The following is a 25,806-nucleotide window of genomic DNA, read 5'->3' on the forward strand; positions in this document are numbered from 1 at the left end:
GTGGCTGCCACAACGCCTGGCTATTTTTTTTGTTGCAGTTCGACTGGGGCTGGGTTTGAACCCGCCACCCTCGGTATATGGGGCCGGTGCCCTACTCACTGAGCCGCAGGCACCACCCCAGTAAGCACTTTTTATCTTGTTCAGGAGTAGGGACATGAATGCAAAAGGGCCAAAGGAATAACCTAAAACAACATGTTTATTATAGTGGCCTTAACAGAGCATGGATGAGAGCTAGACTTTGTTAATTGGAGTAGCGGTCTCTGGGGTGGGGGGGGAGTATGCATTTCCCCAATAAGATCCACTGGGTCCAAGAAGAAAACTTCAGAGCTTCTATATCTTTGGTTTTCTTTCTTTCTTTTTTTTTGTTTGAGGCAGAGTCTTGCTCTGTTGCCCTGGGTAGAGTGCTGTGGCATCATGGCTCACAGCAACCTCAAACTCCTGGGCTTGAGAAATTCTTTTCCCTCAGCCTGCTGAGTAGCTGGGACTATAGGCATGAACCACCAGGCCCAGCTAATTTTTCTATTTTTAGTAGAGACAGGGTCTCGTTCTTGCTCAGGCTGGTCTCAAACTCCTGAGCTCAAGTGATCAACCTGCCTCAGCCTCCTAGAATGCTGGTATTACAGGCATGACCCACCATGCCCAGCCTGGTTTTCTTTTAATTTAAAAATAACTAGGCTTTATTGAGTTCTATGTTGATGGCCATGGGCCCCTCGTTTGATCTATATGGCACATATGAGGGAGATCAGTGTCACCGTCACTGGCTTACTTTCATTTGATATATTAAAAATAATCTTGAGCTGTTTGCATATACCTATAGATGTATGAATTTTATTATCTAGTTTAATCACTACAACATGGACACATGGCTTAAAAATTCAGAGAAACAGAAATTGAAATTATTGCTAATGATGTAAGCACAAGTGAACGGCTAGAAAATGACATAAGTAACCCTTCTCTCAGGCTAGTATGTCATCTGTAAGTTAGCCAGATCATGACAGAAAAGCATACAGTCTAACCCGATCTGACGAGAACATGTCAACAAGTTTTGAAATAGTCAAGAAGATGATCTAAAATGTGGATTACACCCACTATCATTATTGTATTAACCTAATCCTGTATAGATAATGTGTCTTAAAGAGTTAACCTAATTGTGTTTAAAAGAGTGATTAATGACCTCTGAAGATGTTTTATTTCATTTTGTCTTATCTTTTGAAATTTCCATTTCTGTATTTGTGTAAAATCTTTCTAATGATCTGTTAATCTCTACATAAATGAAACACCACATATTAGGTATATATGCTGAAAAATATTTTACTGAAAGGACTGCACCTCCATTGTGTCAGAGCACCATGCAAATGAGAATGTGGGTTGTTCTTGATGGGCTGGTTAGCATTGTCATGTCACACGACTCTCACATGGTCAGCTGACCGGAGAGCCATCTCAGGAATGTACATTATTAGTCACCATGGTAATGGCACAGTTGGGAGGGATGGGTCACTAAAAATAAATCATCACTATTGAGTTAGAAATTAACTCAGGGCACATGTCCTTCTGAGGTCAGGTTCTTTTGCTTATAGAAAAAGGCAACACTTAAATGTAGCAGATTTTTAAAAATATGTATCATAGGCATTACATGAACATATGGATTGTTCATACATTTGGAAGTAAATGACGAACTCAGGAATTTACTCTTTGTCAAGCTTTTTGTTATTTATTTTAATCTCACAGGAATCCCATAAGGTAGAGATCATCCTCATTGTATGACAAGGAAAGATAAAATCAGAGAACTTAAGTGCTTTGCCCAAGTTCACATATTTAGTAAATGGGGAATTAGAGTACAAATTTAGATAATTGGTATTAGCCAATATTTTTCTGTTAGTGTCCAAAGGCAAAGAATACATATGTATTGTCTCAAGTCACCTAATACAGTAAGTCTTCACTTAATGTCATGGGAAGGTTCTTAGAAACTGTGACTTCAAGAGAAATGACATAGAAAAATACAAATCTTACCATAGGATAATTGATATAAACAAGAGTTCACTTCCTATAGCATGTTTCTTATTATAGAAATATCATCAAACTTCTTGTTTTTTCGGAGACAGAGTCTTACTCTCTCGTCCTAGGTGGAGTGCCATGGCTTCATAATTCACAGCATCCTCAAACTGTCTGGTTCAAGTGATCTTCTTGTCTCAGCCTCCTGAGTAGCTGGAACTACAGGCACCCACCACAATGCCTGACTAGTTTTTCTATTTTTAGTAGACACAGGGTCTTGCTCTTGCTTAGGCTGGTCTTGAACTCCTGAGCTCAAGCAATCCACCCGCCTGGGCCTCCTGGAGTGCTAGGATTACAGGTGTGAACCACCGCACCCAGCCCAAATTTCTAAATAGAAATCAAAACACTTGCCCCTCAACCCTTCTAATATTAAACACTAAAATGCATATGAGCTATACATACATTTCAGAAAGATGAATATAAACAAGACATTTGCCTGCTACTCCCAGCTCAGCATCTTAGGTGGCCATAGCCCATCTTAGCAGCTCAGGGCACTGGAAAAGAGCCAGTTTGGGTCAGGATGCCATCCTGTCTCAGGGCACACTTGTACACATACTCCTATTCACACTGGAACAGCTTAGACTCTTCATGTGCACAACTTTGGGATGTGGGAGGAAATGGACCACCTGGAGAAAACCTTGGAGATAACCTTGGAGATAATGGAAAGAACATGGCAACTACACACAAACAGTGGCCACAGCCAGAATCAATTTTTCTACATATCAACGAAAGGATATTGACTAAAGACCTGTCATTCAGGGGTATTCACAATTTTAAGACATAAAAGGCTGTGCACCAGCAGACTCTATGCATTGAGAGGGAAAGCAGAATATTCAGTCTCAGGCCCGGGGTTGGAATGCTTTTTTCATTTATCTGTGTTGGGTGGCGAAAGGGAAGCCAATTTCGGCTGTGCTTATTGATGTTGTATCATCTTATGTCATTTCTCAAATGAAAGTTCTGCATTTTTATACGAGTACGAGGTCCCTCCATGGAGCTTTGCCAACTGTTTTTGTTAAGGTGTTCTGCAGAGCATCTGACATTGACCTAAAATATCATAAATGTGTATCTCTCCCTGTTAACAGGACCATTGCCAACTATTTGGTGTGGAGAATGGTTTATTCCAGAATTCCAAACCTTAGCAGGCGCTTTCAGTATAGGTGGCTGGAATTCTCACGGGTAAGCTTAAGAAGGTTGTAATGTTACATCACTGGATAACTTTATGTGCTGGAATAGTCCATTAACTGATCCAATAAAAATCATCTTGAGGGATTGGATGGGTGTGTGGGGGGTGTTCGGCCCCAGCCCTACTTTATTTTTTGCTCTGTTTCTTTTTATTTAGGTATAACTTACAAACAATAAAGTGCACTCAAGCACTACTTGGGGCTATAGAAAGATACTTTGGATAATACTTAATTTTTCTATCAACTTAAGGTTAAGTGAATGGCAACTCTTATAAGCAATGATTTCATTTAACAGACATTTTAGTTATTAGAACTAGCAAGTACAGAAATTGTGAATGGGCTATTACTCTTGAAGAGTAATGCAATCATTTGGATACATTTTGAACCTTTAATGTCGCTAGACTATAACGTCACTTTATAGAAAACAACATCAAACAACTATATATACTGTATTTAGTTCATACCAAAGAGTTAAGATACAAAACAAGTTGATTTTTATGGGTGCATGTGTATTTTTAACTCCTGTGGATCACATAAAACGTTATATCCAGCTGCTTTCCACCCCCACTGTGCAGAGAATGGGAGAGAGGTGTAAGGAGTACTCTGTGAAAATTTGAGGTTAGCTATGAGGAGATGTTTCTTGAACATAAAAGTGCTAAATATAATTCTGAATCGCCAAAGAAGGTTGTAGAATATCTTTCTTCAGAGCTTTTAAAAATAGATTCATCCCTTACCTCTCAGAGGGGTTGCATTACCAGAAAGTAGAGGAAGAACTTAAGCCTTAATCCCATTCATCCTGCTCCAATGACGTGGGTCTAACCTTATGCAAGGGGCACTTCCGGCTGCCGTTCCCATTGCCTCCCTTCCTTATTGCCTGTCTGCACCCCCAACTTCCAAGGGCAACTTAAATTGTATTTATTTCTCTGCTTTCATCCCTAAGAGTAAAGCTTTGAGGTTTCCAGGTCCTGCTTTGAAACCTCCTTACTTGTTTATAAATGTTTTCTTGTAATAGTGGAATCGGGACAGATGGGGAAAGCATCCCCAGCTTCCCCCCAAACTATAGCCTTTACATCTGGTAGATTCTTTGCTGTGATGCAGTGTCAATATCCCCCTGGGTTGTTCATGGTGAGCCATGTTCTCTTGGTCTGCTTTGTTGAGTGTACTGCCCAGATCAAGGAAGGCTTTATTAGGCAGGAACTTTGGTCAAATTTATTAGTAGAACTTTAGTTCTCAGTAGATATTAAATACTATCTGGATACTTGATCAGCATCTTCTCGTGTCTCTGCAGACTACAGAAAAGCTCTCACTGTCCAGATCCTTTGTTTACTGGGGAAAATTGGAAGAAAAGAAAAAATACATTATTTTTCACTGTTAAAAAACATTTTCATTTAGTTTTAAAAATAACGTGTGACAAGTAGATTTTTTTTTCATCTGATTTCACCTTTGCCCCTACTATCTGACACACGTATATGGGCGTGCAGCGTTTTATAGACTGTTTTCTTCAGGTTGTTTGAATTTTTTTCAGCTACAGGTTTTATTCAAATGAAGTTTAATCTGGATCAATTATCTCTCACAGGTAATCCAAGGGACCACAACTTTGCTGCCCCAATGGGACAAATGTGTAAACTTCATTGAAAGTGCCCTCCCTTATGTTGTTGGAAAAATGTTTGTGGATGTGCACTTCCAGGAAGATAAGAAGGAGATGGTAAGTGGTGCTTCTCAGCTGGTAAAAACCAATAGTGATCCAGACAGATCTGACAAGGGTAAATTCAGCAGGCCAATGTCACCCTTCTAGCTAGTAGGGGTCTGCCGGTGTTCACTTTATAGTCTTTCAATTTCTCAGCAAAATAAGAAGCGCAGGAGTCTGGCACAAAAAATGAAGACACTTATATAAATTGTGTGTGTAGAGGACTGAGAAGCTCTGGTTGAGTCCTAGTGAGAAAACCTTGGATCCATCTTTATTATCATAAAGCAGGAAGAAATGGTTGAAAATTACTAATCAAATAATCAGCAGTAAAAGGAGGGATGCGGAAAACAGCAGATACTATGTCTCTGACTTGTTCTTGCAACATCACAGACCTTAAGCAAGTCCTTGCGTCTGTCATCAAGTGATCTTTGGAATCTAGAGAATCTTTACTATATAACCTTTTGGCCTGGTATTGTCATACATCATGAGCTCATTCTCTTCTGGGGACCAGTTTTCTGGCTTCCTGAATGTACACAGCTCACATACTGTTCTGGTGACTCTCCAGGTCCCTTTAGGCAGAAAACAAGTTTATGCTAAAGGTCAGGGTATGCAGAGAACAAACTTAAGTAAGAACATTTTAGTATGGGGGATCAGGGCACAATTTCTCCTACAAGGAAGAAAGGTCATCAAATGAGAGTAAAAATGAATGAGCAGATATTGAAGGTTGGAGGGGACAGAAGATGTGAAGGTTGTCCACAGGAATGAGAGAGTGAATAAACCGAGGAAAGTAGTATGGCTGCTTGAAGCAGGTCCAGGTCTAGGTGAGGTTCAAGGTCATGAATTTAAAGAGAGACTTATCATCATGGCAACATATTCTTCTCCATCCGTTTCAACTATCTTAAAAGAGGGTGTATTTTTTTCTTCCAGCTTTATTGAGATACATTTAACAAATTATATATATCCTGGATATACAAAATGGTGATTTGATATGTTTGATAAACATGGTGAAGTTATTACCACAATTGAATAAACACATCCATCACCACATTTATTTACCATTTTGTATATGTGTGTGGTGAGTGCACTTGAATTCTACTCTCTTAGCAAATTCAAGTACACAATGCATTATTAATAACTATGGTCACCATGCTGTATATTAGATCCCCATATCTTACTCATCTTGTTACTGAATGTTTCTACCCTTTGACCACATATAAGTGACATCAGGCAGTATTTGTCTTTCTGTGTCTGGTTTAATTCACTTAACTTAATGTTCTCTCTCTGCATATTGGCTCACAATGACAGGTGGTTGGACCCTCTTTGGTAACAGTACCAGTTTTCAAAGGAAAACTAAATAGTTGGGGGCGGGGAAGCCTGGAGGCCCTCACACAGGATGTTTCACAGTCCTTTTAAACCAATCTGAATCACAGAAATTCTCAGTGATTGAAAATTGGAGCAGTAACTTGTACTCATGCAACAGGTTTTGGTAAAGGAAAGATTGCTATCCAAGTCAACTAGCCTGGATTGCTCCCATGAATAATCACCAAGGCTTTTTTTTTTTTTTTTTTTTTTCCGGTAACTGTTTACAAACTAAACAGTTGCTGCTCAACATACAGTCCCCAGAGCAGAGAAGCATCATTGGGAGCTTCTCCTGAGTCTGTTAGGAGAACTCCAGGGTCCTACCCCCAAATCAAATCAAGTTCAAAAGACCCTAGTTAAAATGCAATGAGATTCTGCATTTTAACAAGAAGATCCTTTTGTGATTTTAGGGACAAATTAAAATTTGAGAAGTGCCTGAAGTTCTGGCCATATTCATTTGCTTAACAAACTTTTTTGGTAAATAAGCAATGGCAGACTTTCTTGGAGTTAGATTCTTTGGAATTTGCCTCTTTGGGGAATCTTTCTGTTTTTCTTTTTCTTTGGACTGTAGCTAATAATACAGAATGTTTTTCAAATAAATCAGTGGTTCCAGGTGGTTCTTGGATGGGATCCCTGTAACAAGACTATAAAAAGCAGATATTTCTCTTGTAAGTTTCCAACTTAAGTATTCCCTCAGGCAAATAATTTCGGCAAGAGGGAGGCAAATAACTTTATGTCAAAGAAATGAGTATCTGTGTAACTACCACACAACCCCCATATACATCAAAATAGGGGAGAAACTGCCAAAATCAACTTTATTTTAGAATGTCACACCCTGACACATGAAAAAGGGACTTTCACACCAAAACTGAGAAAAACAAATTTAATCCACATACTTTTCATATTAGTTAAAAGTCTTCTACTGCCAAAAAAGAAAATCCTGCTATAATTTTTTTTTAAATTCCATTATCTTCTAATTGTTTTTATATCCTTCCCAGACCTTATAATATTACCACTATGATTATCTGATAAATTCTCCACCCATTTATGCTAACCACGAAAATGTACAATGAGAATATTGAGTATTTTGGAATAAGACATCAATGCCTCAGTGGAATTGTTACCAAGAGAACTTTCAGATTCAAATATAAATCTTAAACTTGACAGAAACTTTTCCAAAATATCAAAAAAAAATAGTAAAAACACATTAATATGGAAAAGTGTACTTGTTAGATTTATGGTATTACAAAGCAAACCTCAGCACATAATAATCATGTATTCATACATAATGCCAACCATTTGGCATTAGTATGTGATACTACCTGATACCAACCATTTGAACAATCAGGACTTAATAGACTATAATGTCTTTTCATTTGAAGGCAGTGTTTACTAACCACCTGCATTCAATGATATCTGATTGACTACATGGATCATTATCAGCTAATTGTGCCTGGATATTTTGGTTCATGACATTTGTAATACATAATTCATCAAAAAGAAAATGCACTCCAAAACAACCCTGGCTAAATCCAAATTTCTAATTCAAAATATATCCTCTCAACAGCAAAAAAAAAAGAACAAAAACAAAAAACCCGATTTAAAAATGGGCAAAAACCCTGAAAAGACATTTTCCCAAAGAAGACATACAAATAGCCAGCAGGTGTATGAAAAGATGCTAAATATAACTAATCATTAGGGAAATGCAAATCAAAACCACTATAGATACCACCTGGCACCTGTTTGGATGGCTATTCTCAAAAAATCAAAAGATAACAAGTGTTGGTGAGGGTGTGAAAAAGAGAATGCTTTGATACCTTGTTGGTGGGAATGTAACCTGGTATAGCCATTATGAAAAACAGTATGAGGCCAGGGCACTGTGGCTCATGCCTATAATCCCAGCACTCTAGGGGGAGGCGGAGGCAGGCGGATTGCTTGAGCTCAGGAGTTTAGAGACCAGCCTGAGCAAGAGCAAGACCTTGTCTGAAAATAAAATAGCCGGGCATTGTGGCGGGTACCTGTAGTCTCAGCTACTCCGGAGGCTAACGCAAGAGGATCAGTTCAGCCCAAGAGTTTCATGTTGCTGTGAGCTATGACAGCACATGCTCTACCCACGGCAACTGAATGAGACTCTGTCAGAAAACAACAACAACAATAAAAACAAAACAAAAACCAATTTTATAGGTAAAAATATCTAGGTACCATTTTTCAAAGGAAAAACAAATAGTCTGGGGAGGAGGACCCTAGAGATCCTCACAAGGGTGTTTCACAGTCCCTTTAAACCAATCTGAATCACAGAAATTTTCAAAGATCTGAAAATTGAAGTAGTGACTTGTACTAATGCAACAGGTTTTGGTAAAGAAAATATTGCTATCCAATTCAACTGGCTCAGTCCACTCCTATGAGTAAACACCAGAGCTTTTATTGTTTTTTTTTTTTTTGTAGTAAAATACTTTATTTTATTATTTTTTTGAGACAGAGTCTCAAGCTGTTGCCCTGGGCAGAGTGCTGTGGCATCACAGCTCACAGCAACCTCAAACTCTTGGGCTTAAGTGATTCTCTTGCCTCAGCCTCCCAAGTAGCTGGGACTACAGGCGCTCGCCATAATGCTCGGCTATTTTTTGGTTGTAGTTGTCATTGTTGTTTGGCAGGCCTGGACTGGGTTCGAACCAGCCAGCTCCGGTGTATGTGGCTGGTGCCCTAGCTGCTTGAGCTACAGGCACTGAGCCAGTAAAAAATTTTAAATAAACTACCACACAATCCAGCCATCCCACCATTGGGTATATATCCAAAGGAAATACTGGTACCCCTATGTTCATTGCAGGAATATTCATAATAGCCAAGGTATGGAATCAACCTAAATGTCCATCCATGGATGACCAAAGAAAGTGTGAAGTGTGATGTGTGTATATATACACATGCACACACAATAGAATATCATTCAGCCATAGAAAGGAAAGAAATCCTGCCTTTGCAACAACATATTATTTTTATTTTTATATATATATATATATATTTTGCAGTTTTGGACAGGGCTGGGCTTGATCCCGCCACCCCTGGTATATGGGGCCAGCACCCTATTCCTTGAGCCACAGGCACCGCCCAACATATTACATTTCTAATTCAAAGTTAATCCTCCTAAAGCAATTCTCCTAAACTACTCAAGATAGGCATCTTTAGGGTGGGAGTTAAATTTACAAAACAATAAGAATGGAAAAAATGAGGTGAGGATCAAGTAGGACCTAAACCGACCAGAGTAGCTGTGACCAGACGAGCTGTGTCATCTGGGCCACAGCCTAACTCCGTCTTATTTTCACTACATGTGCTCTTAGTACCCAGGTTTTTTGAAGGGACACGGGCCTGCTTCTGCTCAGTATCTGTTTCTAGAGCCTCTGGATGGCAACCGCCTCTGGATTCAGCTAAATCTTGTCTCCAACTATTTTCAGGAACTGTATGCAGGAATATAGTCCTAGGGGTGTGAGAGAGATTTCTGGTTTTTATTTTTTGTTTCCCCCCCCCACTTCCCCTTTCCTTTCCTCCCATTCTCCCTCCCTCCTTCCTCTCCTTTCCTTCCCTCCTTTAGTCTAAAGAACCAAAAATTACAACCTTGTCTGGCAGAAGACTTCTTTAATTTTTTATCTTATTTAGATAGGGATGATGTATAATTTGAAAATACATCAGATTTGTTAAGCATTTAACAGGTTACTTTTACAAAAAGTTATATGAAAGTGGGACTTTCCCTGAGAATTGATCATGTATCATCATCATAGAGGTGATGCTCACATCACTCATGACTTAAATGAAGGGAGAGAGGATGAAGTGTGTGCAGAGAGGACAGCTAAAGTTGCTGCTTGGTCTTTGTCTCTTCCATTTCATTTTTATTATTAATGATCATTTACATCTGTAATGTATAAATAAATGCTCCAGATAAACATCCACACCCATGGAGGGCAGGTGAAAATCCCAACAAGGCCAGGAAGGGAAGGATTGTCACTATGGGCCTAATGTGATTGTAATGGTTGAGATATGACATTTTAATTTTATTTATATATTTATTTATTTGGTTTTTGAGACAGAGTCTCCCTCTGTTGCCCTGAGGTTGAGTACTGTGGTGTCTCAGGTCACAGTAACCTCAAACTCTTGGGCTCAAGCCATCCTCTTATTTCAGCCTCCAGAGTAGCTGGGACTACAGGTACCCGCCATGACACCTGGCTAGTTTTTGTTTTGTTTTGTTTTCCTTTTTTTTGACACCTGGCTAGTTTTTCTATGCTTGCTAGAGACAGGGTCTCTCTCTTGCTCAGGCTGGTCTCAAATTCCTGAGCTCAGGCTATCCACTTGTCTCAGCCTTACAGAATGCTAGCATTATAGGTGTGAACCACTGTTACTGGTAGGAAATGATAACAATAGTAGCAGCTAAGTTTGAGCCTTCACTAGGTGTCCAGAACCCTTCTCAAGTGCTTTCAATGTGACTGAACTCCTTTAATTCTCACAATGACTGAAACTGTTCCTGCTATTAGTGCCCCTGTTTTCCAGATGAACAAACTGAAGCTCAGAGAGTTTAAGTAAATCCCCCGAGGTCAGGTAGCTTACAAATGGTAGAATTCAAACTCAGACAGTCTAGCTGCAAGCCAGTGTTCCATTCCTTTGCTTCTTTCTCTCTGAAAACCACTTGAATCTTCACTGATTTTACGACTAGAGTAAGGAGACTAGAGCTGTCTTAGTGGCTTGTCCTCTAAGTGATTCACCTTTATTAGGAAATTATTTATTCTAATATTAGATCTTTAAAAAAGGTACACATTCCCTATTAGCATTTTAGAAGTAGGAAACAGTTGGAATAGGTCTTGCTTCTAGCATTTCAATATTTTAAAGATGAATATAGTGAAAATTTAATTCAAATCCAACCAGCTGACATTGCAAGTTTGTACTCATAATTCTCAGGTGAAAGAGGGGCACTCTTAAGAAGCAAGCAATCAGAGGTTTAATCTAAGAACAATTTTCCAGGTATATCTTTGGCTCAGTCTACACAATGAGCTCAATTTCCAGTATTTTATACATATGTCATCCTAAGGAGTGATCCTTGATGTTTGGGATGGTGACTCAAAGGCTCTATAAAATTTTTCTTCAAGAAAGTTTTTTTTAATGTTTACCATTGTTCAGTTACTAAGGCAAAAATGTGAACATATACATCAAAGAACAATTTTTCTGTTATGTTGATGAAAGAAATGGTCTTTTTTTGCTTTAACTATAGTTTCTAGAAAATTCAGTCAAGTTAGAGTTCCCATTTGAGCATTCTGGCTGAGGTAAGTTCTTCTGTATACACTGTCTCTTGCTTATTGCATTGGAGACAGTAAGTCTTGCAACTGCTTGTCTTTATTCATAGATCTCAACTCGGCCAATAAGCAGTTTTTGCTGCACCCTCAAATTTTCTGTGTGTTTTTTTTAATGGGGTAAATGCTGTTAAAGAAAATAATTATTTTAACAATTGTTCATATAGTAAGGCAGACTTTATTCAGGACTATCGTAATAGGTGTCAAGTCTATTGTAATAGGGGAGAAAATCTGGGCTCAACTCCAAATACAGCAAAGACAGCTGGAGATGTCTAGCCTATGAGCAGAACAAGGGGGTCGTGGATGAAAATTTACTCAGAGGAGACATCATGAGTAGGGAAATTCTTATCAACATAACAGGATTCTTATTGAAGGCAGAACAAGGTGGTCAGACATCTAGGTTGGTTCTCTCCGACGTGACTTAGCAGGATATTTTTCTAACTGGACTAGGCAGGCCTGGCAAGAACCCGATGGGGGCAGGGGGCGGAGAGCAGGGTAAGGTCAAAGCCCAGTTGAGAAGAAGGCTTAGAGCAGTGGGTCTCAACCTTCCTAATGCCACAGCCCTTTAATACAGTTCCTGTGGGTCGCGACCCACAGGTTGAGAACTGCTGGCTTAGAGGAGCCTGATTAAACTTTGGTCAGCCTTCACATCAAAGCTAAAGTTACCGGTCTCACTATACATTAAAACGTTCTATATGCAAAAGGTTAGTCTAGTTAAAACAGAAGAAATCTTCTATTAGATTTCATATTTAGATTTCATTAAATGATGAACTAAAACTTTATTGGCTGTATGAAAGAATTCACAAATTTCTCCTGCACTTTAGCACATTATTCTTTTTTCATTTTCCATTAAAGGCATTGTTTGTGTCCCCAAGTAATGCCACAGATGACCTACAGCATCTTCCATTTTTTCTGAGCTGCTCTCTGCAAGAGCAATTCCAGTAGTAATTCTTTATCCTAAGAACAGAATTTTCCTCCCACCCCATACTGCTGCAGCTGGTGTCAAAGACTTAAATACCCACGTGGGTCCAATTGCAGTGGTGGAGTTTGAACTTGCAACCTCTATACACTAGGAGTTCACCTCATTAGTGAGCCAAGATAATTGAATTGATGTACTGTCATTTATATTCTTTAAGTTCTCCAATTCCCCCTCTCACTGTTCCTCTCAGTGGTTGAGTAAATGAGATGTAACTACAACGCTGATGGCAGAAGTCACATGAAAGTCAGTGTCATGTATTACAGCATTGCCCTTAGACTGAGAGGCTTTTCCTTCCTTGTGAATGCAGCCACTCAAGAGGGTTGCTCTCAGTAAGGCCATTGTACAGATAAAGATAAACGTCCTTTCGATGCGTGTTGTGCACTGAAAGGATGTTCTCTCTGGCTACCAAGTGTCCCTGTTTCTGTTCGTCTAGTAAACGTTGTCGGCTATTCTTATCAAGATCACTTTCCGGAGAGCCTTGGTTGAAGACCTTTCTAAACTAAGGCAGAACACAATGATTTGGGTTTTTAAGGGTTTGATAATATAGTTACAAAATATCGACCTTATGTAGAAATTACATCCAATTTTCTGCAAAGTTGCATGGGCATCTCATAGCCCAGCTCTCCTCTTACCAGTTTGGGCAAATTAGTTAACCTCTTTGAGCCTGTTTTCCTGTCTCTAAATGGTGCCCAAGTTTCAGTTGTTACAGTAATGCTGCGGAACGATCAATCACAAAGCCTTGCTGGCGCTTGATAATATGCAGTTACCACTGATGCATCTGGAGTCAGTGGTGGGCCCCTAGGCAGCTCGGCTGATTTGGGCTGTGTTGGCTTGAATGTCTGGGGCTTGGCCCATCTAGGTTGGCTTGGGCAGAATGATTGGGATGACTCGGCTCTGCTCCACGTGTCTGACTTCCTTCAGCCTGCTGGCTTGGGCACGTTCTCATGGTGACGGCAGAAGCACAAGTGCGCAAGAAACACATGAGACCTCCCGAAGCTCAGGCTCTGAATTTGCATAATGTCATGTCTGCACTCTGTTGGTCAAAGCAAGTCCTAAAGCTGGATTTAGAGGAGGGAAATAGACTGCATTCTCAGTGAGAGAACCTGCAAAGCCACATAGCAGGGTGCGGATACAGGAAGGGCTGTGGAATTAAAGCCGTCATCGCAGTGTCATGCAAATAGGGATACAAATAGCACCTACATCTTGAGTTTGTGACAGGGTTTAAGTGAGATAATCCATGGGGAAGGTTTTGCATAATACCTGGTGTGTAGTAAATGTCCAGTGAATGTCAGGTACTGTTACTGCTGTGTGCCACGTCTAACCTTAAAAATAAAGATAACACTCACAACAGCAAAGTCCTGGCATGGGTTCTGGCAACTCTTACATCGAAATTGCCTCTACTTTATCTTAGAAACAGTAAGAGCGAGGGTAGTGTCTGGGAGGTTTTGCCCAGTGTAGCAACTTTCAGTTGGGACAAAGATGCTTTTAATGCTAGTGCTGTGGCCACATTCCAGAACCTGCCCTACCATTTAATGTGAAGTCTGGTTCATAGGCCAGTCTTGTGAAATTACTGAAGGAGCTAAATATACTTTCTATAACAAGTCCAGGTTTCATAACTCTCTACAGGCTAAATCTTGTTGCAACAAATACTATCAGACTCAATCCTGACAGCTCATTTATACAACCTTTGGTCAAATGATATCCAGCAAAACAAGTAATTTAGATAGCTCATTGGGAATTCTTTTAAAAGAAGTGTGGACACTTCCTCTTGGCCCTATCCTTGAGTGTGCTGCCATGACAATGACACATTTGGCCCATCTCTCTCTGTCATCTCCAACTCTGGATAGCAGTGGCTGGTGTTGCCGTTGCCACATACTGTCAGCCCCAGTCATGCCAAGCAGATCTGATTAGACCTGGGAAATGTGAAGACCCTGTACTGAAAATTCATTTATTGAACAAAATCATTTATGCCTTCTGACAAATCGGAATGTTGAAAGTGACTAGCTATAGTTACTTGCTGATGGGAGCTTACTAATAGCCAAAGGCTGAACCATTATGAGACTGGTTGACTTACAAATACCATTCTGGTTTCTGATCCATTCCCTCTCAGAGGGGGAAAGTGGGAAACAGGAAAAGATGAGTTATACAACTGTTTGTAGAATACAGCTTATATGTTCATATCCAGACTCATTATTCCCTCCAGAGTCTTATGGACATATGCCTTTTGATAAAAGGACATGCTAAACTCCTCCTGCACCACCAGACTAGCGTGACTTGGGTCCAGATAATTTAATATTCTTTTTTTCTTTGGCCAACATATTTAATAGCTATGCAAGTTTGCTAATCCTGACAAACTGGTATGATTTATTAGTTCACTTGGCTGCCAGAAACCTCAGCATTTTCTAACTATACTTAATTTTTCTGGCTTAACTACTTCTTCCACCCTCATAGAGGTCACTTTTTTACTTCTTATTTCAATGCCATTATTATATTTTTATCAGGAGCCAATCCAAACTTATTTTTATAAATGGTTATAGTATAGATAACAAACCAATAAATCTTTAATATTTATTAGCACATTGGCTCATTTAATGTCTATATTTCTAATAAAGTGACAGTTTCCAGAAAGAAGTTTTAGGAGCCCCTCTGAGATTGCAGCCTGTTTCTTCAGGGTTAACCACATACATTATTAATAATAATTTCCATTTCTCACATTCACTACTCAAGTGATTACAACTCAAGGAAACTTATCCTGCTCTGGACAAATGGGAAGACTGGAAACATTTTAAACTCATATTTTATTAAGATATTATGACTTTGAGTTATATTAAAGAGAAAAATCCTATTCAACATTATGTCTTCTAGTTAAGAATTTTATTAACACTACATTAATTTAAGGTTGATGCTCACAATCAACCTTGATGATTTTTCTTTTTCTTTCTTTTCTTTTTCAGAACTCTTATTAGCCTATTATAATTTCTACCAGATGTGTAATGCATGTATTTTAAACCGTTCTTAACCATTTTTCCTGTGCGTATTAACATCACCAGTCTCAGAATGGACGAGGCTAACTTCCTGAGTCATTTGATTTCTATTAAAGTTTCTATTTGATTATAGACTACAACCATTTCAGAGCCATTTGCTGTGAATCTTGCCCCCTAATATAAAGATGGATTTGTTACTCTCTGATAAATTCCATAGATGAACTTAGGCTTTGAATTACTAAATCAGAATAGGTCTCCATTTTCAAAAATGACTTCACTGCAAAAAGTTACCATGTGCTTTTTTCCCTTTTTAAACTTCCATATTATTAAATCTCCTGGTCATATTTGAACAACCACAAATCATCTTTGAGTGAATTTGATAATATTTTCTCTTTGTACTGCTGGAATAACTGTTAAGCTTTAACATATGTGAAAGATATTTGATTCAATTTCAATTCATTGGTAGGTACCCACTGAAGATTTTAAGAAGCATAAATTGATCAACATGTGTTTACTAAGCACTTGCTACTTCCGAGTGTAAGGGATGAGCGTGAGATTTGAAATCATACATGTGAAAAATCACATCACCTGAGATATGAAACTGTAAAACTGAAAGTATAAGATATGAAATCATAAAACTAACACAATTTTAAATTTGCAGAACACTTTTTGGTTTGCTTACATGTTCATCACCAAATTTGATCTAAGTGCCTGTTCTGCAAGTTTATGGATATTGTTGGAGACATCAGATAAATACAAATGGAAAGATAATTAAACACACACCTGTGTTTTTCTGATTGTGAGTCTTATGGGGACTCAGAGAAGGTACTGAATTTGTGGGTTTAAATGTTTGAGATCGGTGAGTGTGAGTAGGATTTGAGTTGGTCTTGTAAGATTTCTTTATTGCCAGAAACAAAGCTTTAGAAAGAAACTACAAGTGACAATGGGGCAAACTGACTTTTTCTCAAAGCAGTGTTGTTATACGCCTCTTCAAATGAATTAGAATCATCATGAACCATTTATACAAAATACACAATCTCTAGGTCCATGTGTTGGGAGAAAAGGTAAGAAGATGGGAAAAGGGGAAAAGAGACAATTTTTAATCTGCTGAGATGGCAGCATCCATGTGCATGTAGAAGACTACCAGCAAAATTCTGGGGTGCAAAGAATGAAAACGGAAAGACCCACTTTTAAATGACATTGGTTGAGGAAAAGAAAGACTGACCATAGCATGACTAGATGAATTGTATTTTTACGGTGTAGATCTATAAAATCTGAAATAAATAGATGCTTAAGAAAATGTTGCTTTGCTTGGAGGCCCCTTACCTTGAATATGGCAGATTTTACCTTAATAACATTTGAGTTAATTTTTATGTATTATATTTTGATCTTTGACTCTACATCAATAGCTTCTATGGTTAATGTAACCTTTGGTCGTCTACTTTAAGTGATTTTTATTAATGTTATGCTGGCTGATTGGGTCGTTAGGTCAAGGCCAAAAAAAAAAATACTATTTCTCTCTCTTTTTTTTCTTATTTTAAAATTATAACAGGCTTTTTCTGCCTCAGGGAACATGATTTGACTGAACGCAATGTTATTATGTGATGCTGTAGAGTAGTCTAAAGATAAAAATCAGAAGTGTTCAGTGATTTATCTTCCTAGTTCCAGCATGCTAAAATCATTATTTCTCTTATTTGCATTGACATGTCAACCAATGCCATTAATCACCTTCAAAGGTATCCCTTGTTCTTGAATTCTGCTGGGGTAGTTCAGCACCATTTCACAGAAAATGTTATATAATAAATCTGTAAAGTCTGCCAAAAAAAAATTGAGAACCTGAGATGGGAACTAGGGAGGGGAGTGTTGGCGCCTGAGAGGACAAGGGCAAAGGCCAACTGAGGCTCATGGGAAAACAAAAAGCAAAGTGATTTACTTGTGTTTTGACACATAAGAGAGGGCCACAAGGAAAGTGAGTTATCAAAGAGTGTTTTTAGGGAAGACAGAGGGGGTGGGGTGGTGCTGGGGTTGGGGAAGGAAAGCCAGGGGAAGAAGGAGGCTGTATACGAGTTAACTATTTGTCACTCTTCATCCCAGCAATGGGTTGACATTTCTTTTCGCCTCTTTATTTCCATTTAGAATGCTAATCAGCAGGTGTTAGACAAAGAACTTTGAAAACCTATCAAAAATGCTTATAACTTTAGTGAATTTGATAGCCATTTTCATGCCTAGGAATGGCCAGGGAGGGTCCCATGAAACCAAGCTATTTAGAGAGAAGTATCTGACAACACTTAGCCTCTGTTGAATAATAAGTACATCTTCATAAAACTGCCCCAAGAGGAACAGAGACAAAATGACTTTAAGATTTACCGTAGGACTCCCCAAATTCCAAGATTTGCCAGAGATCTCTTTAGCTTGGAGAATACTTACCCTGTTTTCCCGAAAATAAGACATCCTCCGAAAATAAGACCTACTTACAGGAAAGATTAGACGTCCCCTGAAAATAAGACCTAGCGCATCTTTGGGAGCACACCTTATTTTCGGGGAAACAAGGTATTTTGTCCTATTTGATTAATAAGTTGATTTTAAACCATAGTTTAGTTTTCATATACCTTATCCTAAATAAATCTTTTCCTCAAATATGGCCACCTTTTAAGGCAACCTCTTGTTTAGATTCTTTCTGTTATTGCTACTCGTTGACTGGAGTAATTAGAAGAAATCTTTTATTGCCTTCTTTGTCCTCCCTAACTACAGCAGTCCCCCCTTATCCAAGGGGATCTGTTCTAAGTAGATGCTTGAAACCGTGGATAGTATTGAGCCCTGTGTATGCTATGTCTTCTCCTATACGACCATACTGATAATAAAATTTATAAATTAGTCACAGTAAGAGATTAACAACAATAACTAATAATAGAACAGTTATAGCAAGGTGCTGTAAAAATTATGTGAATGTGATCTCTCTCCGTCTCTCAATATCTTACTGTACTCTACTCCCTGTTCTTGTGATCTGTTGATCTGATAACTGAGTTGGCTATAAATGACTAACAGGTGAGTATATACAGCATGGATGGGCTGGACAAAGGGACAATTTATGCCCTGGGCTGGATAGAGTAGGACAGCATGAAATTTCATCACACTACTCAGAAAAATGCAGTTTAACACTTATGAATTGTTTGTTTCCGGAATTTTCCATTTAGTATTTCTGAACCATGATTACCCATAGTAACTGAAACTATGGAAAGTGAAACCATGAATGGGAGGCGGGGATGCAGTACCCGCTTTCCCAGAAGTATGCTCCTGTTGCTAGACTGTTCATAGCCATGTTCCATTCAGCAGAAGGTCTCAATCCTATTTCATGGAGAAAAGACAGGCCATTTTCTGGGACTCTCTCAAACTTCCTCCATCTCCCATCTTTGAATTCTTCTGTATGTCTGTTCATCATTTTATCCTTCTTTCCTCTCGTAATTGTGTCTCATGTCTAAGGTGAATCCTTCCATTTAGTCTCTGGATTCCATCTCCCCCTTCGCCCTCTCAGACTGAGAGCACATGTAGTGAGAATAAGATGGAGTCTGTCAGGCTGGGGCAGACATGGCATAGCTGGTCTGGTTGGTTTAAGTCCTGCCTGACTTTCACCCCGTCTCCCATTCTTACTTTTTTGTAAATTTAGCTCCCACCCTAAAGATGCCTGTCTGGCGTAGTTTAGGTAGATTGATTTAGCAGATTAACTTTTTGAATTGCAATGTTATAATGGGTCACTGAGTTATGCTAATTATTATTTAGAGTAGGGCTTGGTGGGGTCTTTGCTTTGAACTTTTATGTATAGAACTATAATTTTGGAAGTGGAAGAACAGAATAGTCTTGGGGAAGCTACTCTCACTGTTCTCCAGAATCCCAACCTTCTGACAAAGTTTGGTGGACTTATCCCTGTTTCTGCATATTGGCTGACAGTGACAGGAGGCCAGACCCTCTTTATTCGGTAACATGACCATTCATGGCTTTCTCTCCCCCATATTTTTAACTTCATCCTTTCCAGTGGTATTCAAATCTCTCATATGTTCAGTAGCAACAACAAAACCAGAAACAATAATGAACATGTGCGCAAAAGCCAATCCCCAAACCTTCAGATCCTTCCTTTACCTCGTTCACTTCTCTCCTATCTTTGTTTTCTCTCTCATAGACAAACTCCTTGACTAGCTTGTCCAGACTTGCTCCCTCCACTGCCCACGAACTCCTCATCCCACTACAGTCGGCTTCTGTCCCCAGTCCTTTTCCTCTTCCAACATTCCCAGTCTTTTTGAGTGGGAACAGCATCCACCAAATTGCCCACCCATTTCTGAAGCTTAGGAGTTGATTTACCTTTCCCCACTATCCTCCTCCCCTGACATAAAATGGATCACCTGCTTCCATTGATTTGCTCACTAAATCTTTCAAATCTATCCACCCACTTCTTTCCAATCCCCATTTCCCCTCTGTAATTGGAGAAGATATTATTTCTCTTTCTATGTGAAGGTGATGGGCCCATGTACGGTGTCGCTACATGATGAGGTTATAAAGACTTAGGGGTGCTGGTGACTGCAAAGGCCAAAGATCTGGGCCTGTAGATTTTCTTGTCATTGTAATACTTTCCTATTTAGGCTTTCTGTTTGAAATGGTGACTTCTGGATCTCTCAGTTGCTTCCCTTCTTCCCTGGCATATTCCTCTTTTTTTTGTTTTTTTTTTTTTTGGGTGGGGGGGTCACCTGTGTCACTCCTAGAAGTTTAGAGCTCTCAACTGTCATTTTTTTGCAGTCAGGTCTGGGCTCTGATCTTTATTAGCTATATGAGCTTGAGCAGATCATAAACTCTCCTGACTCTTAATTGCCTCATCTGTCAAATAAATGGCTTTCTCTAGATCGGTGGATCTCAAATCTGGCTGTACGTCAGAGTCACCTGGGAAACTTTTAGGCCTCTCTGTGCCCAGGTTGGACCTTAGACCAATGACATTGGTATCTTAATGCCCAGGCCTCAGGATTGACAAATTTTTTTAATTTAAAAATTATATTGCCAGGAATTTTTTGGAAGTTTCCTGAAAGATCTCAATGGGCAAATAAGATTGAGAGCCGCTGACTTAATGATTTTTAAAGGACCTTTGCTATTATATCAGTTTATGTTTTTAACATGTCCTAATCCCAAGTTGAAGTTTCTCTTCTTTTAATGTTTTACTAAGTTGGGAAGAAATAGCTGTGAAGCTCCCCCCACCCCCTTCCATCTGCTGTTTGTTCTTATTTACATACGATGGAACTTAGCCCACTGATTTACAACTCTGATTCCTTTACAACTGTTATTGAACTGAAAACATAGCTGAAAACTTATTAAACAGAAAAAAAAAAATTATTTTGAGCTCCGTGCTGACAATTCATTACAGAGCCAAGGGAACATTTAAACTTTGTTCCTTCTAGAATCAGTGTTAACAATTGATTTACAATCCCATAATCTTAAGTGAAAAAGTTAATTCTGGGGCCAAACTCAGTATTTATCTTTTCTTGGGTGTCCTATGGAGAACTCAAAGCATTGCTGCAGGAGAAAGGGATGTCGAGCGTTTTGCACCCATAAACAGACAGGGCCTCCTCCCACTGTTGTGGGTGGGCCTCTGGCATTAAGAATCATCCTCTCTTTCCTTCAGTCCCCGCTCTCCTGGCTCTCAGATACAGGCAGCAAAGCCGGGGCATACATGTCCTCACTGTGGGTGTGGCTGTACAATCCAAATGCTTTGGAACAGGACTTTCAGAAAACACCCTTTCTATAGCAGACCCCTTTAGAACTACCACTTTGGATTTGAAATAGCTGTTTTTTCCCTAAGCTGCCCAGGAGTAGAGAGAAGAGTAGGAAGAAATGGTACAGAGCAGCCAAACATTTGGTCTCATCAGTGGCACTAAACTTAGAAAGAATTGGGGTCCTGACATAAGTTTGATTTTTGTTGGTGAAGTGTCTCTCGGGGTTGCTGGCTCTCCCTCCTATTTCTCTCTTACCAGTAACTCTTTCAAATATTTCTTCACTGTCTTCTGCACTGCCTATTTGGAATATGCAGTGCAGGTCTCTGCCTGGCTCTCTCGGCCCCTTATTAAATGATTGAAATTAGTTGCTACCTTGATAGGGATGAAGTAATTCAGTAGCTATAGACAGGTAAGTTACTAGTTTGTCATAACCTCTGCAAATTTCTCTTGATTTACTTATTTGCTTATTTTAATTTTTTTCATTTAAAATCAATCTTTTATTTCATAACATACTTTTACTTCTTGGCTTCATTTACATTTGATTGATTTTTTATTAGTTCAGGTTCATTGAGGGTACAGAGAATTAGGTTACACTGTTCGCATTTGTTAGTAAAGTCCCTTTTACAGTTGTGTCCCGCCTCCAAGCAGTGTGCCATACACTGTGACCCCCTATCCGACTCCTTCCCCTCGTCAGCCCCCTTTACTGTTCCTCCATCCTCCACTTTGAATTGATTTGAGTTTTCCTCTTGTGTGGGCACGTATTAGACTGTCTACTGGCTTCATATCAATGAGTACATTGGATTCTTGCTTCTCCATTCTTGTGATACTTTACTAAGAAGAATGTGTTCCAACTCTATCCGGGTTAATATAAAACATGTAAAGTCTCCATCTTTTTTAATGGTGTATTCCATGGTGTATGTATACCACAGCTTGTTAATCCATTCTTGGGTTGGTAGGCATATAGGTTGTTTCCACATCTTGGCCATTGTAAATTGAGCTGTGGTAAACAGTCTAGTGCAAATGTCCTTATGATAAAATGATTATTTATTTATTATTATTATTTTTTGAAGTAGAGTCTCACTCTGTGCCCTGGGTGAGTGCTAGGGCGTCATAGCTCTCAGCATCCTCAAACTCTTGGGCTCATGTGATCCTTCTGTTTTAGCCTCCTGACTAGCTGGGACTATAGCTGCACACCACAATACTGGGCTAGTTTTTCTATTTTTAGTAGAGATGGTGTCTCACTCTTGCTCAGGCTGATCTCGAAGTCTTGAGCTTAAGCTGTCATCCGCCTTGGCCTCCTAGGATTACAGGCATGGGCCACTGTGCCTGGCCCTCATGTATTTCTTTTATAGCTAGGCCATCGAAGTACTCACATGGAAAGAAGTGGTTAGTTATCTTTTTGTGGTAGGCAAAAGGAAATTTTCCTGGAAAAATAAATTTTGCTGGAGTTTGGAGTCGAGCGGAAAGAACTACTTTCTCACCATGCTGAGCATTTCTCTTGCAAGCCGATTTTGGCCCAGAAGAAACCTTATTTGCAGCTTCTTGGTTTTGAGACTGACTCTTTGAATATTTTCTTGTAGATGGAGGAATTGATTGAGGGTGTTCGCTGGGCCTTTATTGACATGTTGGAGAAAGAAAACGAGTGGATGGACACAGAAACAAAAAGAAAAGCCAAAGAAAAGGTAAGAATTTATTTTGATTAAAAAATATGACTTTTGGTGTAACAGATTTTCATTCTTGACATTGATTTTATACTTGGTTTTTATATTGACTGAGCTGTTGACTCTGAATGACCCCAGAGTTAGGTGTCTGCTTTTAGATGAATATATAGATTTCATCACCAGGAGGTAACATAAAATAAGACCTTCCTTTTTCCTTTTTTTTTTTTTTACTGTATTTTCAAATTTGTAAATTCGGCTTGTAATTCAGTATTTTCCTCTCCTAATGTCTGTCTGTAAGAGCCACACAGTTTGTTGCTTGGTGAATTTTGTCATAAGCCATCATTGGGTATGGCAGAATACAGAGCAGTGGGGAGCCACTGGGAGCTGTTGGCAGAAGAGCCTTCAAGACACAAAGGAGAAGAAAACTTATAGTGGTCATGGGTCCCTCTGTTCTGTACATGATATGTGCAAAACTTCCTGGAGAAAATTCTTTCCTGTAACCAGACAGCTCTACTTCCTTAACCCATCATTTTGCACAAAATGACCTAAATAACGTGTTTGTAAACTGCAGACCAGTGGTAGACCATTGCGTAGGAATACAAAACTGTTTTCTAAGAGAAGTGGATACTCTGGGCCTTGCAAAATTTTAGGATACTATGCAGCAAGCTAAGGGAATAAATGAGAAAAGTATTGACAGTCATCTTGTTTAGGAAGAAAGAATGGAAGCCATCTTGGATCTGAGGTGTTCTGATGGAGCCAGAGCTCAAGTGGGTAGGGCACACCTGCTGCACATTAAGGGATGCCCCTCTGCAGCTAGGAGACTGAAATTAGGAGCATTTCTTCTTTTGACAGGTATTTTTGAGATCTTCCTGATGATAGCAGTCCCCTGGGTGTCCATATATGTTCCTGCTTTCCGGACTCCTCACCAGCAAGGTCTGATTTAGTGCATCAAGGGAAGGGTAGAAGCTGAACTTTTGAGATTTTAACCAGTCTTTGGGGGTGATTGTTACCACTAGGCATGCCTGGGGAACACAGCTTGGAGTCATATGTCATACTGAGCACAAGTATTTTTTGCCTTATGGTCAAGAAACAAAGAGGATGACATTCTGGGCATGCATAACCTTGTTATAATTAGAACCTGCAGAGATTCAGCAAGGATATTTTTCTAGAGCTTTAAACTCCTGAGATGGATAAACATTGCCATAGATACTTTTGTCAACAGATATGAAAAGGCTGTTCAGTGTTTATAGTAAAGGAAGAACTTGAGTGGTGGGTGGGGAGGGAGTGTTGGAGGAAGACAAAGGGTAAGTTTGATTTTTTTCCCCTTGAAAACCTGTCAGAGCTGTTTTAAATCATGTAAGTCACGAGCTGATCATGGGCTGCGATGGGAGGCTCTCCAGACGGTAAACAACTTTCAACACCAGCATATTGTTTTTTGAAGGCTTTAATTATTTGCTGAGCTAGCTTGTGATATCTGGAACAGGATGTGTCTTGCACTGGGCAGTGAAAGGCTCAGTGGATTAGGAGCTCTTTATCCTAGGCTGACCCCTCGTGGACTGAAGGGGAGGGTGTATGCGTGAATTAGTACTGGGCCACCAGGGTGGAGAGTTGAGTGGAGTGTGTGTAGCCTATGTGTTAGGAATGGCTGGATACCAGGGGAATGATCTAGGAACTGCACTCAGTTCTTTGAGCAGCATGGATTGTGTTTAGCTCAGGGAGCTCTTCTGAGTTGCATAAGGGAGTAGGTACTTTACTTTTGGGCCTTCTATGTAAGTGGCCCGTGGGTCCTTCTTGAAGGAAGATTATTCTCGGTTCTTCTAATATTAGACGTGTTTCTGTTTGCCCCCGAGTTGCTCTCCAGTCTTCTATTTTATTTCATTGAGAGCTGTCAGTTTTTCCTCTAAAAGTTCTCTTTGAACACTCTGCTTTCTTTGAGCTGAGTTCAACTTGCCAGGAACTCTGCTAGTTCAACGACAGGTACAAATATCAAAGGCAATTGTTCAACTGTATCTCACCAGGTTCCCCGAGTAAATCTCGTATTTCAGAGTTAATAGAAGTTCCTTTAATGAAAGGCAAGAAAGAGGGATGTTGTCCAAGAATTTCCAGTCATTCTTTGAGGTGGGTCCTGCCCTGGACCCCAGAAGATGTACATTTTCTTTTTCAAAATTAAACGAACATGCAGTTCTGGAAATGACCTCTGGGTGGAGCTCGTAGTACTCACAAGGATGACTTAGGGCGCTGAAGACTTTTGCGCAGTTTTCTACTCTGGGGTTGTTTTTGAAAAATTATTATTATTTTTTTTTGCCCTTTTTCTGTGCTGTCCTCAATTTTATTGCCTTTTAATAGTCAACAAGAAGAGAGAAGCTCTGCCTAATAATTCCTTGAATCTTAGATGGAAATCTCTGACTAGCTTAGGGCTTTGTCTTTCTGATACGGAGTAGCCCCAGCATTAAGAAAGGATTTGCCTGCATTTGAAGCGGAGGTGAATAATTCGCCTGCTCTTCCTGGTATGACTTGGCACTGTTCTTTGGGCATGTGTTGTATGCAGTATATCACCCAGGCGGAAGGTTTCTCATCAATAATAGTGCCCACACTAGGCCAATGCTGAGTCACTTGGCAACCCATTGGGAAGGCTGGAAAAATGTTCTGATTTGCGAGGGCAAGAAGCTTTACTTTCCCTCACCATGAAGCTCTGGACCGCAGCTAATTACAGCACCTCCTAAGAGGTGTAGACCTCAGCACTCCATAGTGACTGACCTGAACTGAACAGGTCCAGACACCTGCTGTGGTCTGAGGCCTAACGCCTTGGCTTTCGTGGCACTGACC

The 25,806-nt window shown here is 39.6% G+C and overlaps 1 protein-coding gene across 1 annotated transcript in view; it reads left to right on the plus strand.

The window, feature by feature from the left end:
- Positions 1 to 25,806, plus strand: part of PHEX (phosphate regulating endopeptidase X-linked) — a 229,997-nt gene that overhangs the window by 81,983 nt on the left and 122,208 nt on the right. The window contains exons 10-12 of the mRNA XM_053579715.1: positions 3,135 to 3,228; positions 4,810 to 4,938; positions 22,900 to 23,001. Of these exons, the coding sequence (XP_053435690.1) occupies positions 3,135 to 3,228; positions 4,810 to 4,938; positions 22,900 to 23,001 (325 nt within the window). The remainder of the gene's footprint in view (positions 1 to 3,134; positions 3,229 to 4,809; positions 4,939 to 22,899; positions 23,002 to 25,806) is intronic.

This window comes from Nycticebus coucang, chromosome X, assembly GCF_027406575.1.
Source record: "Nycticebus coucang isolate mNycCou1 chromosome X, mNycCou1.pri, whole genome shotgun sequence".
Lineage (NCBI taxonomy): Eukaryota > Metazoa > Chordata > Mammalia > Primates > Lorisidae > Nycticebus > Nycticebus coucang.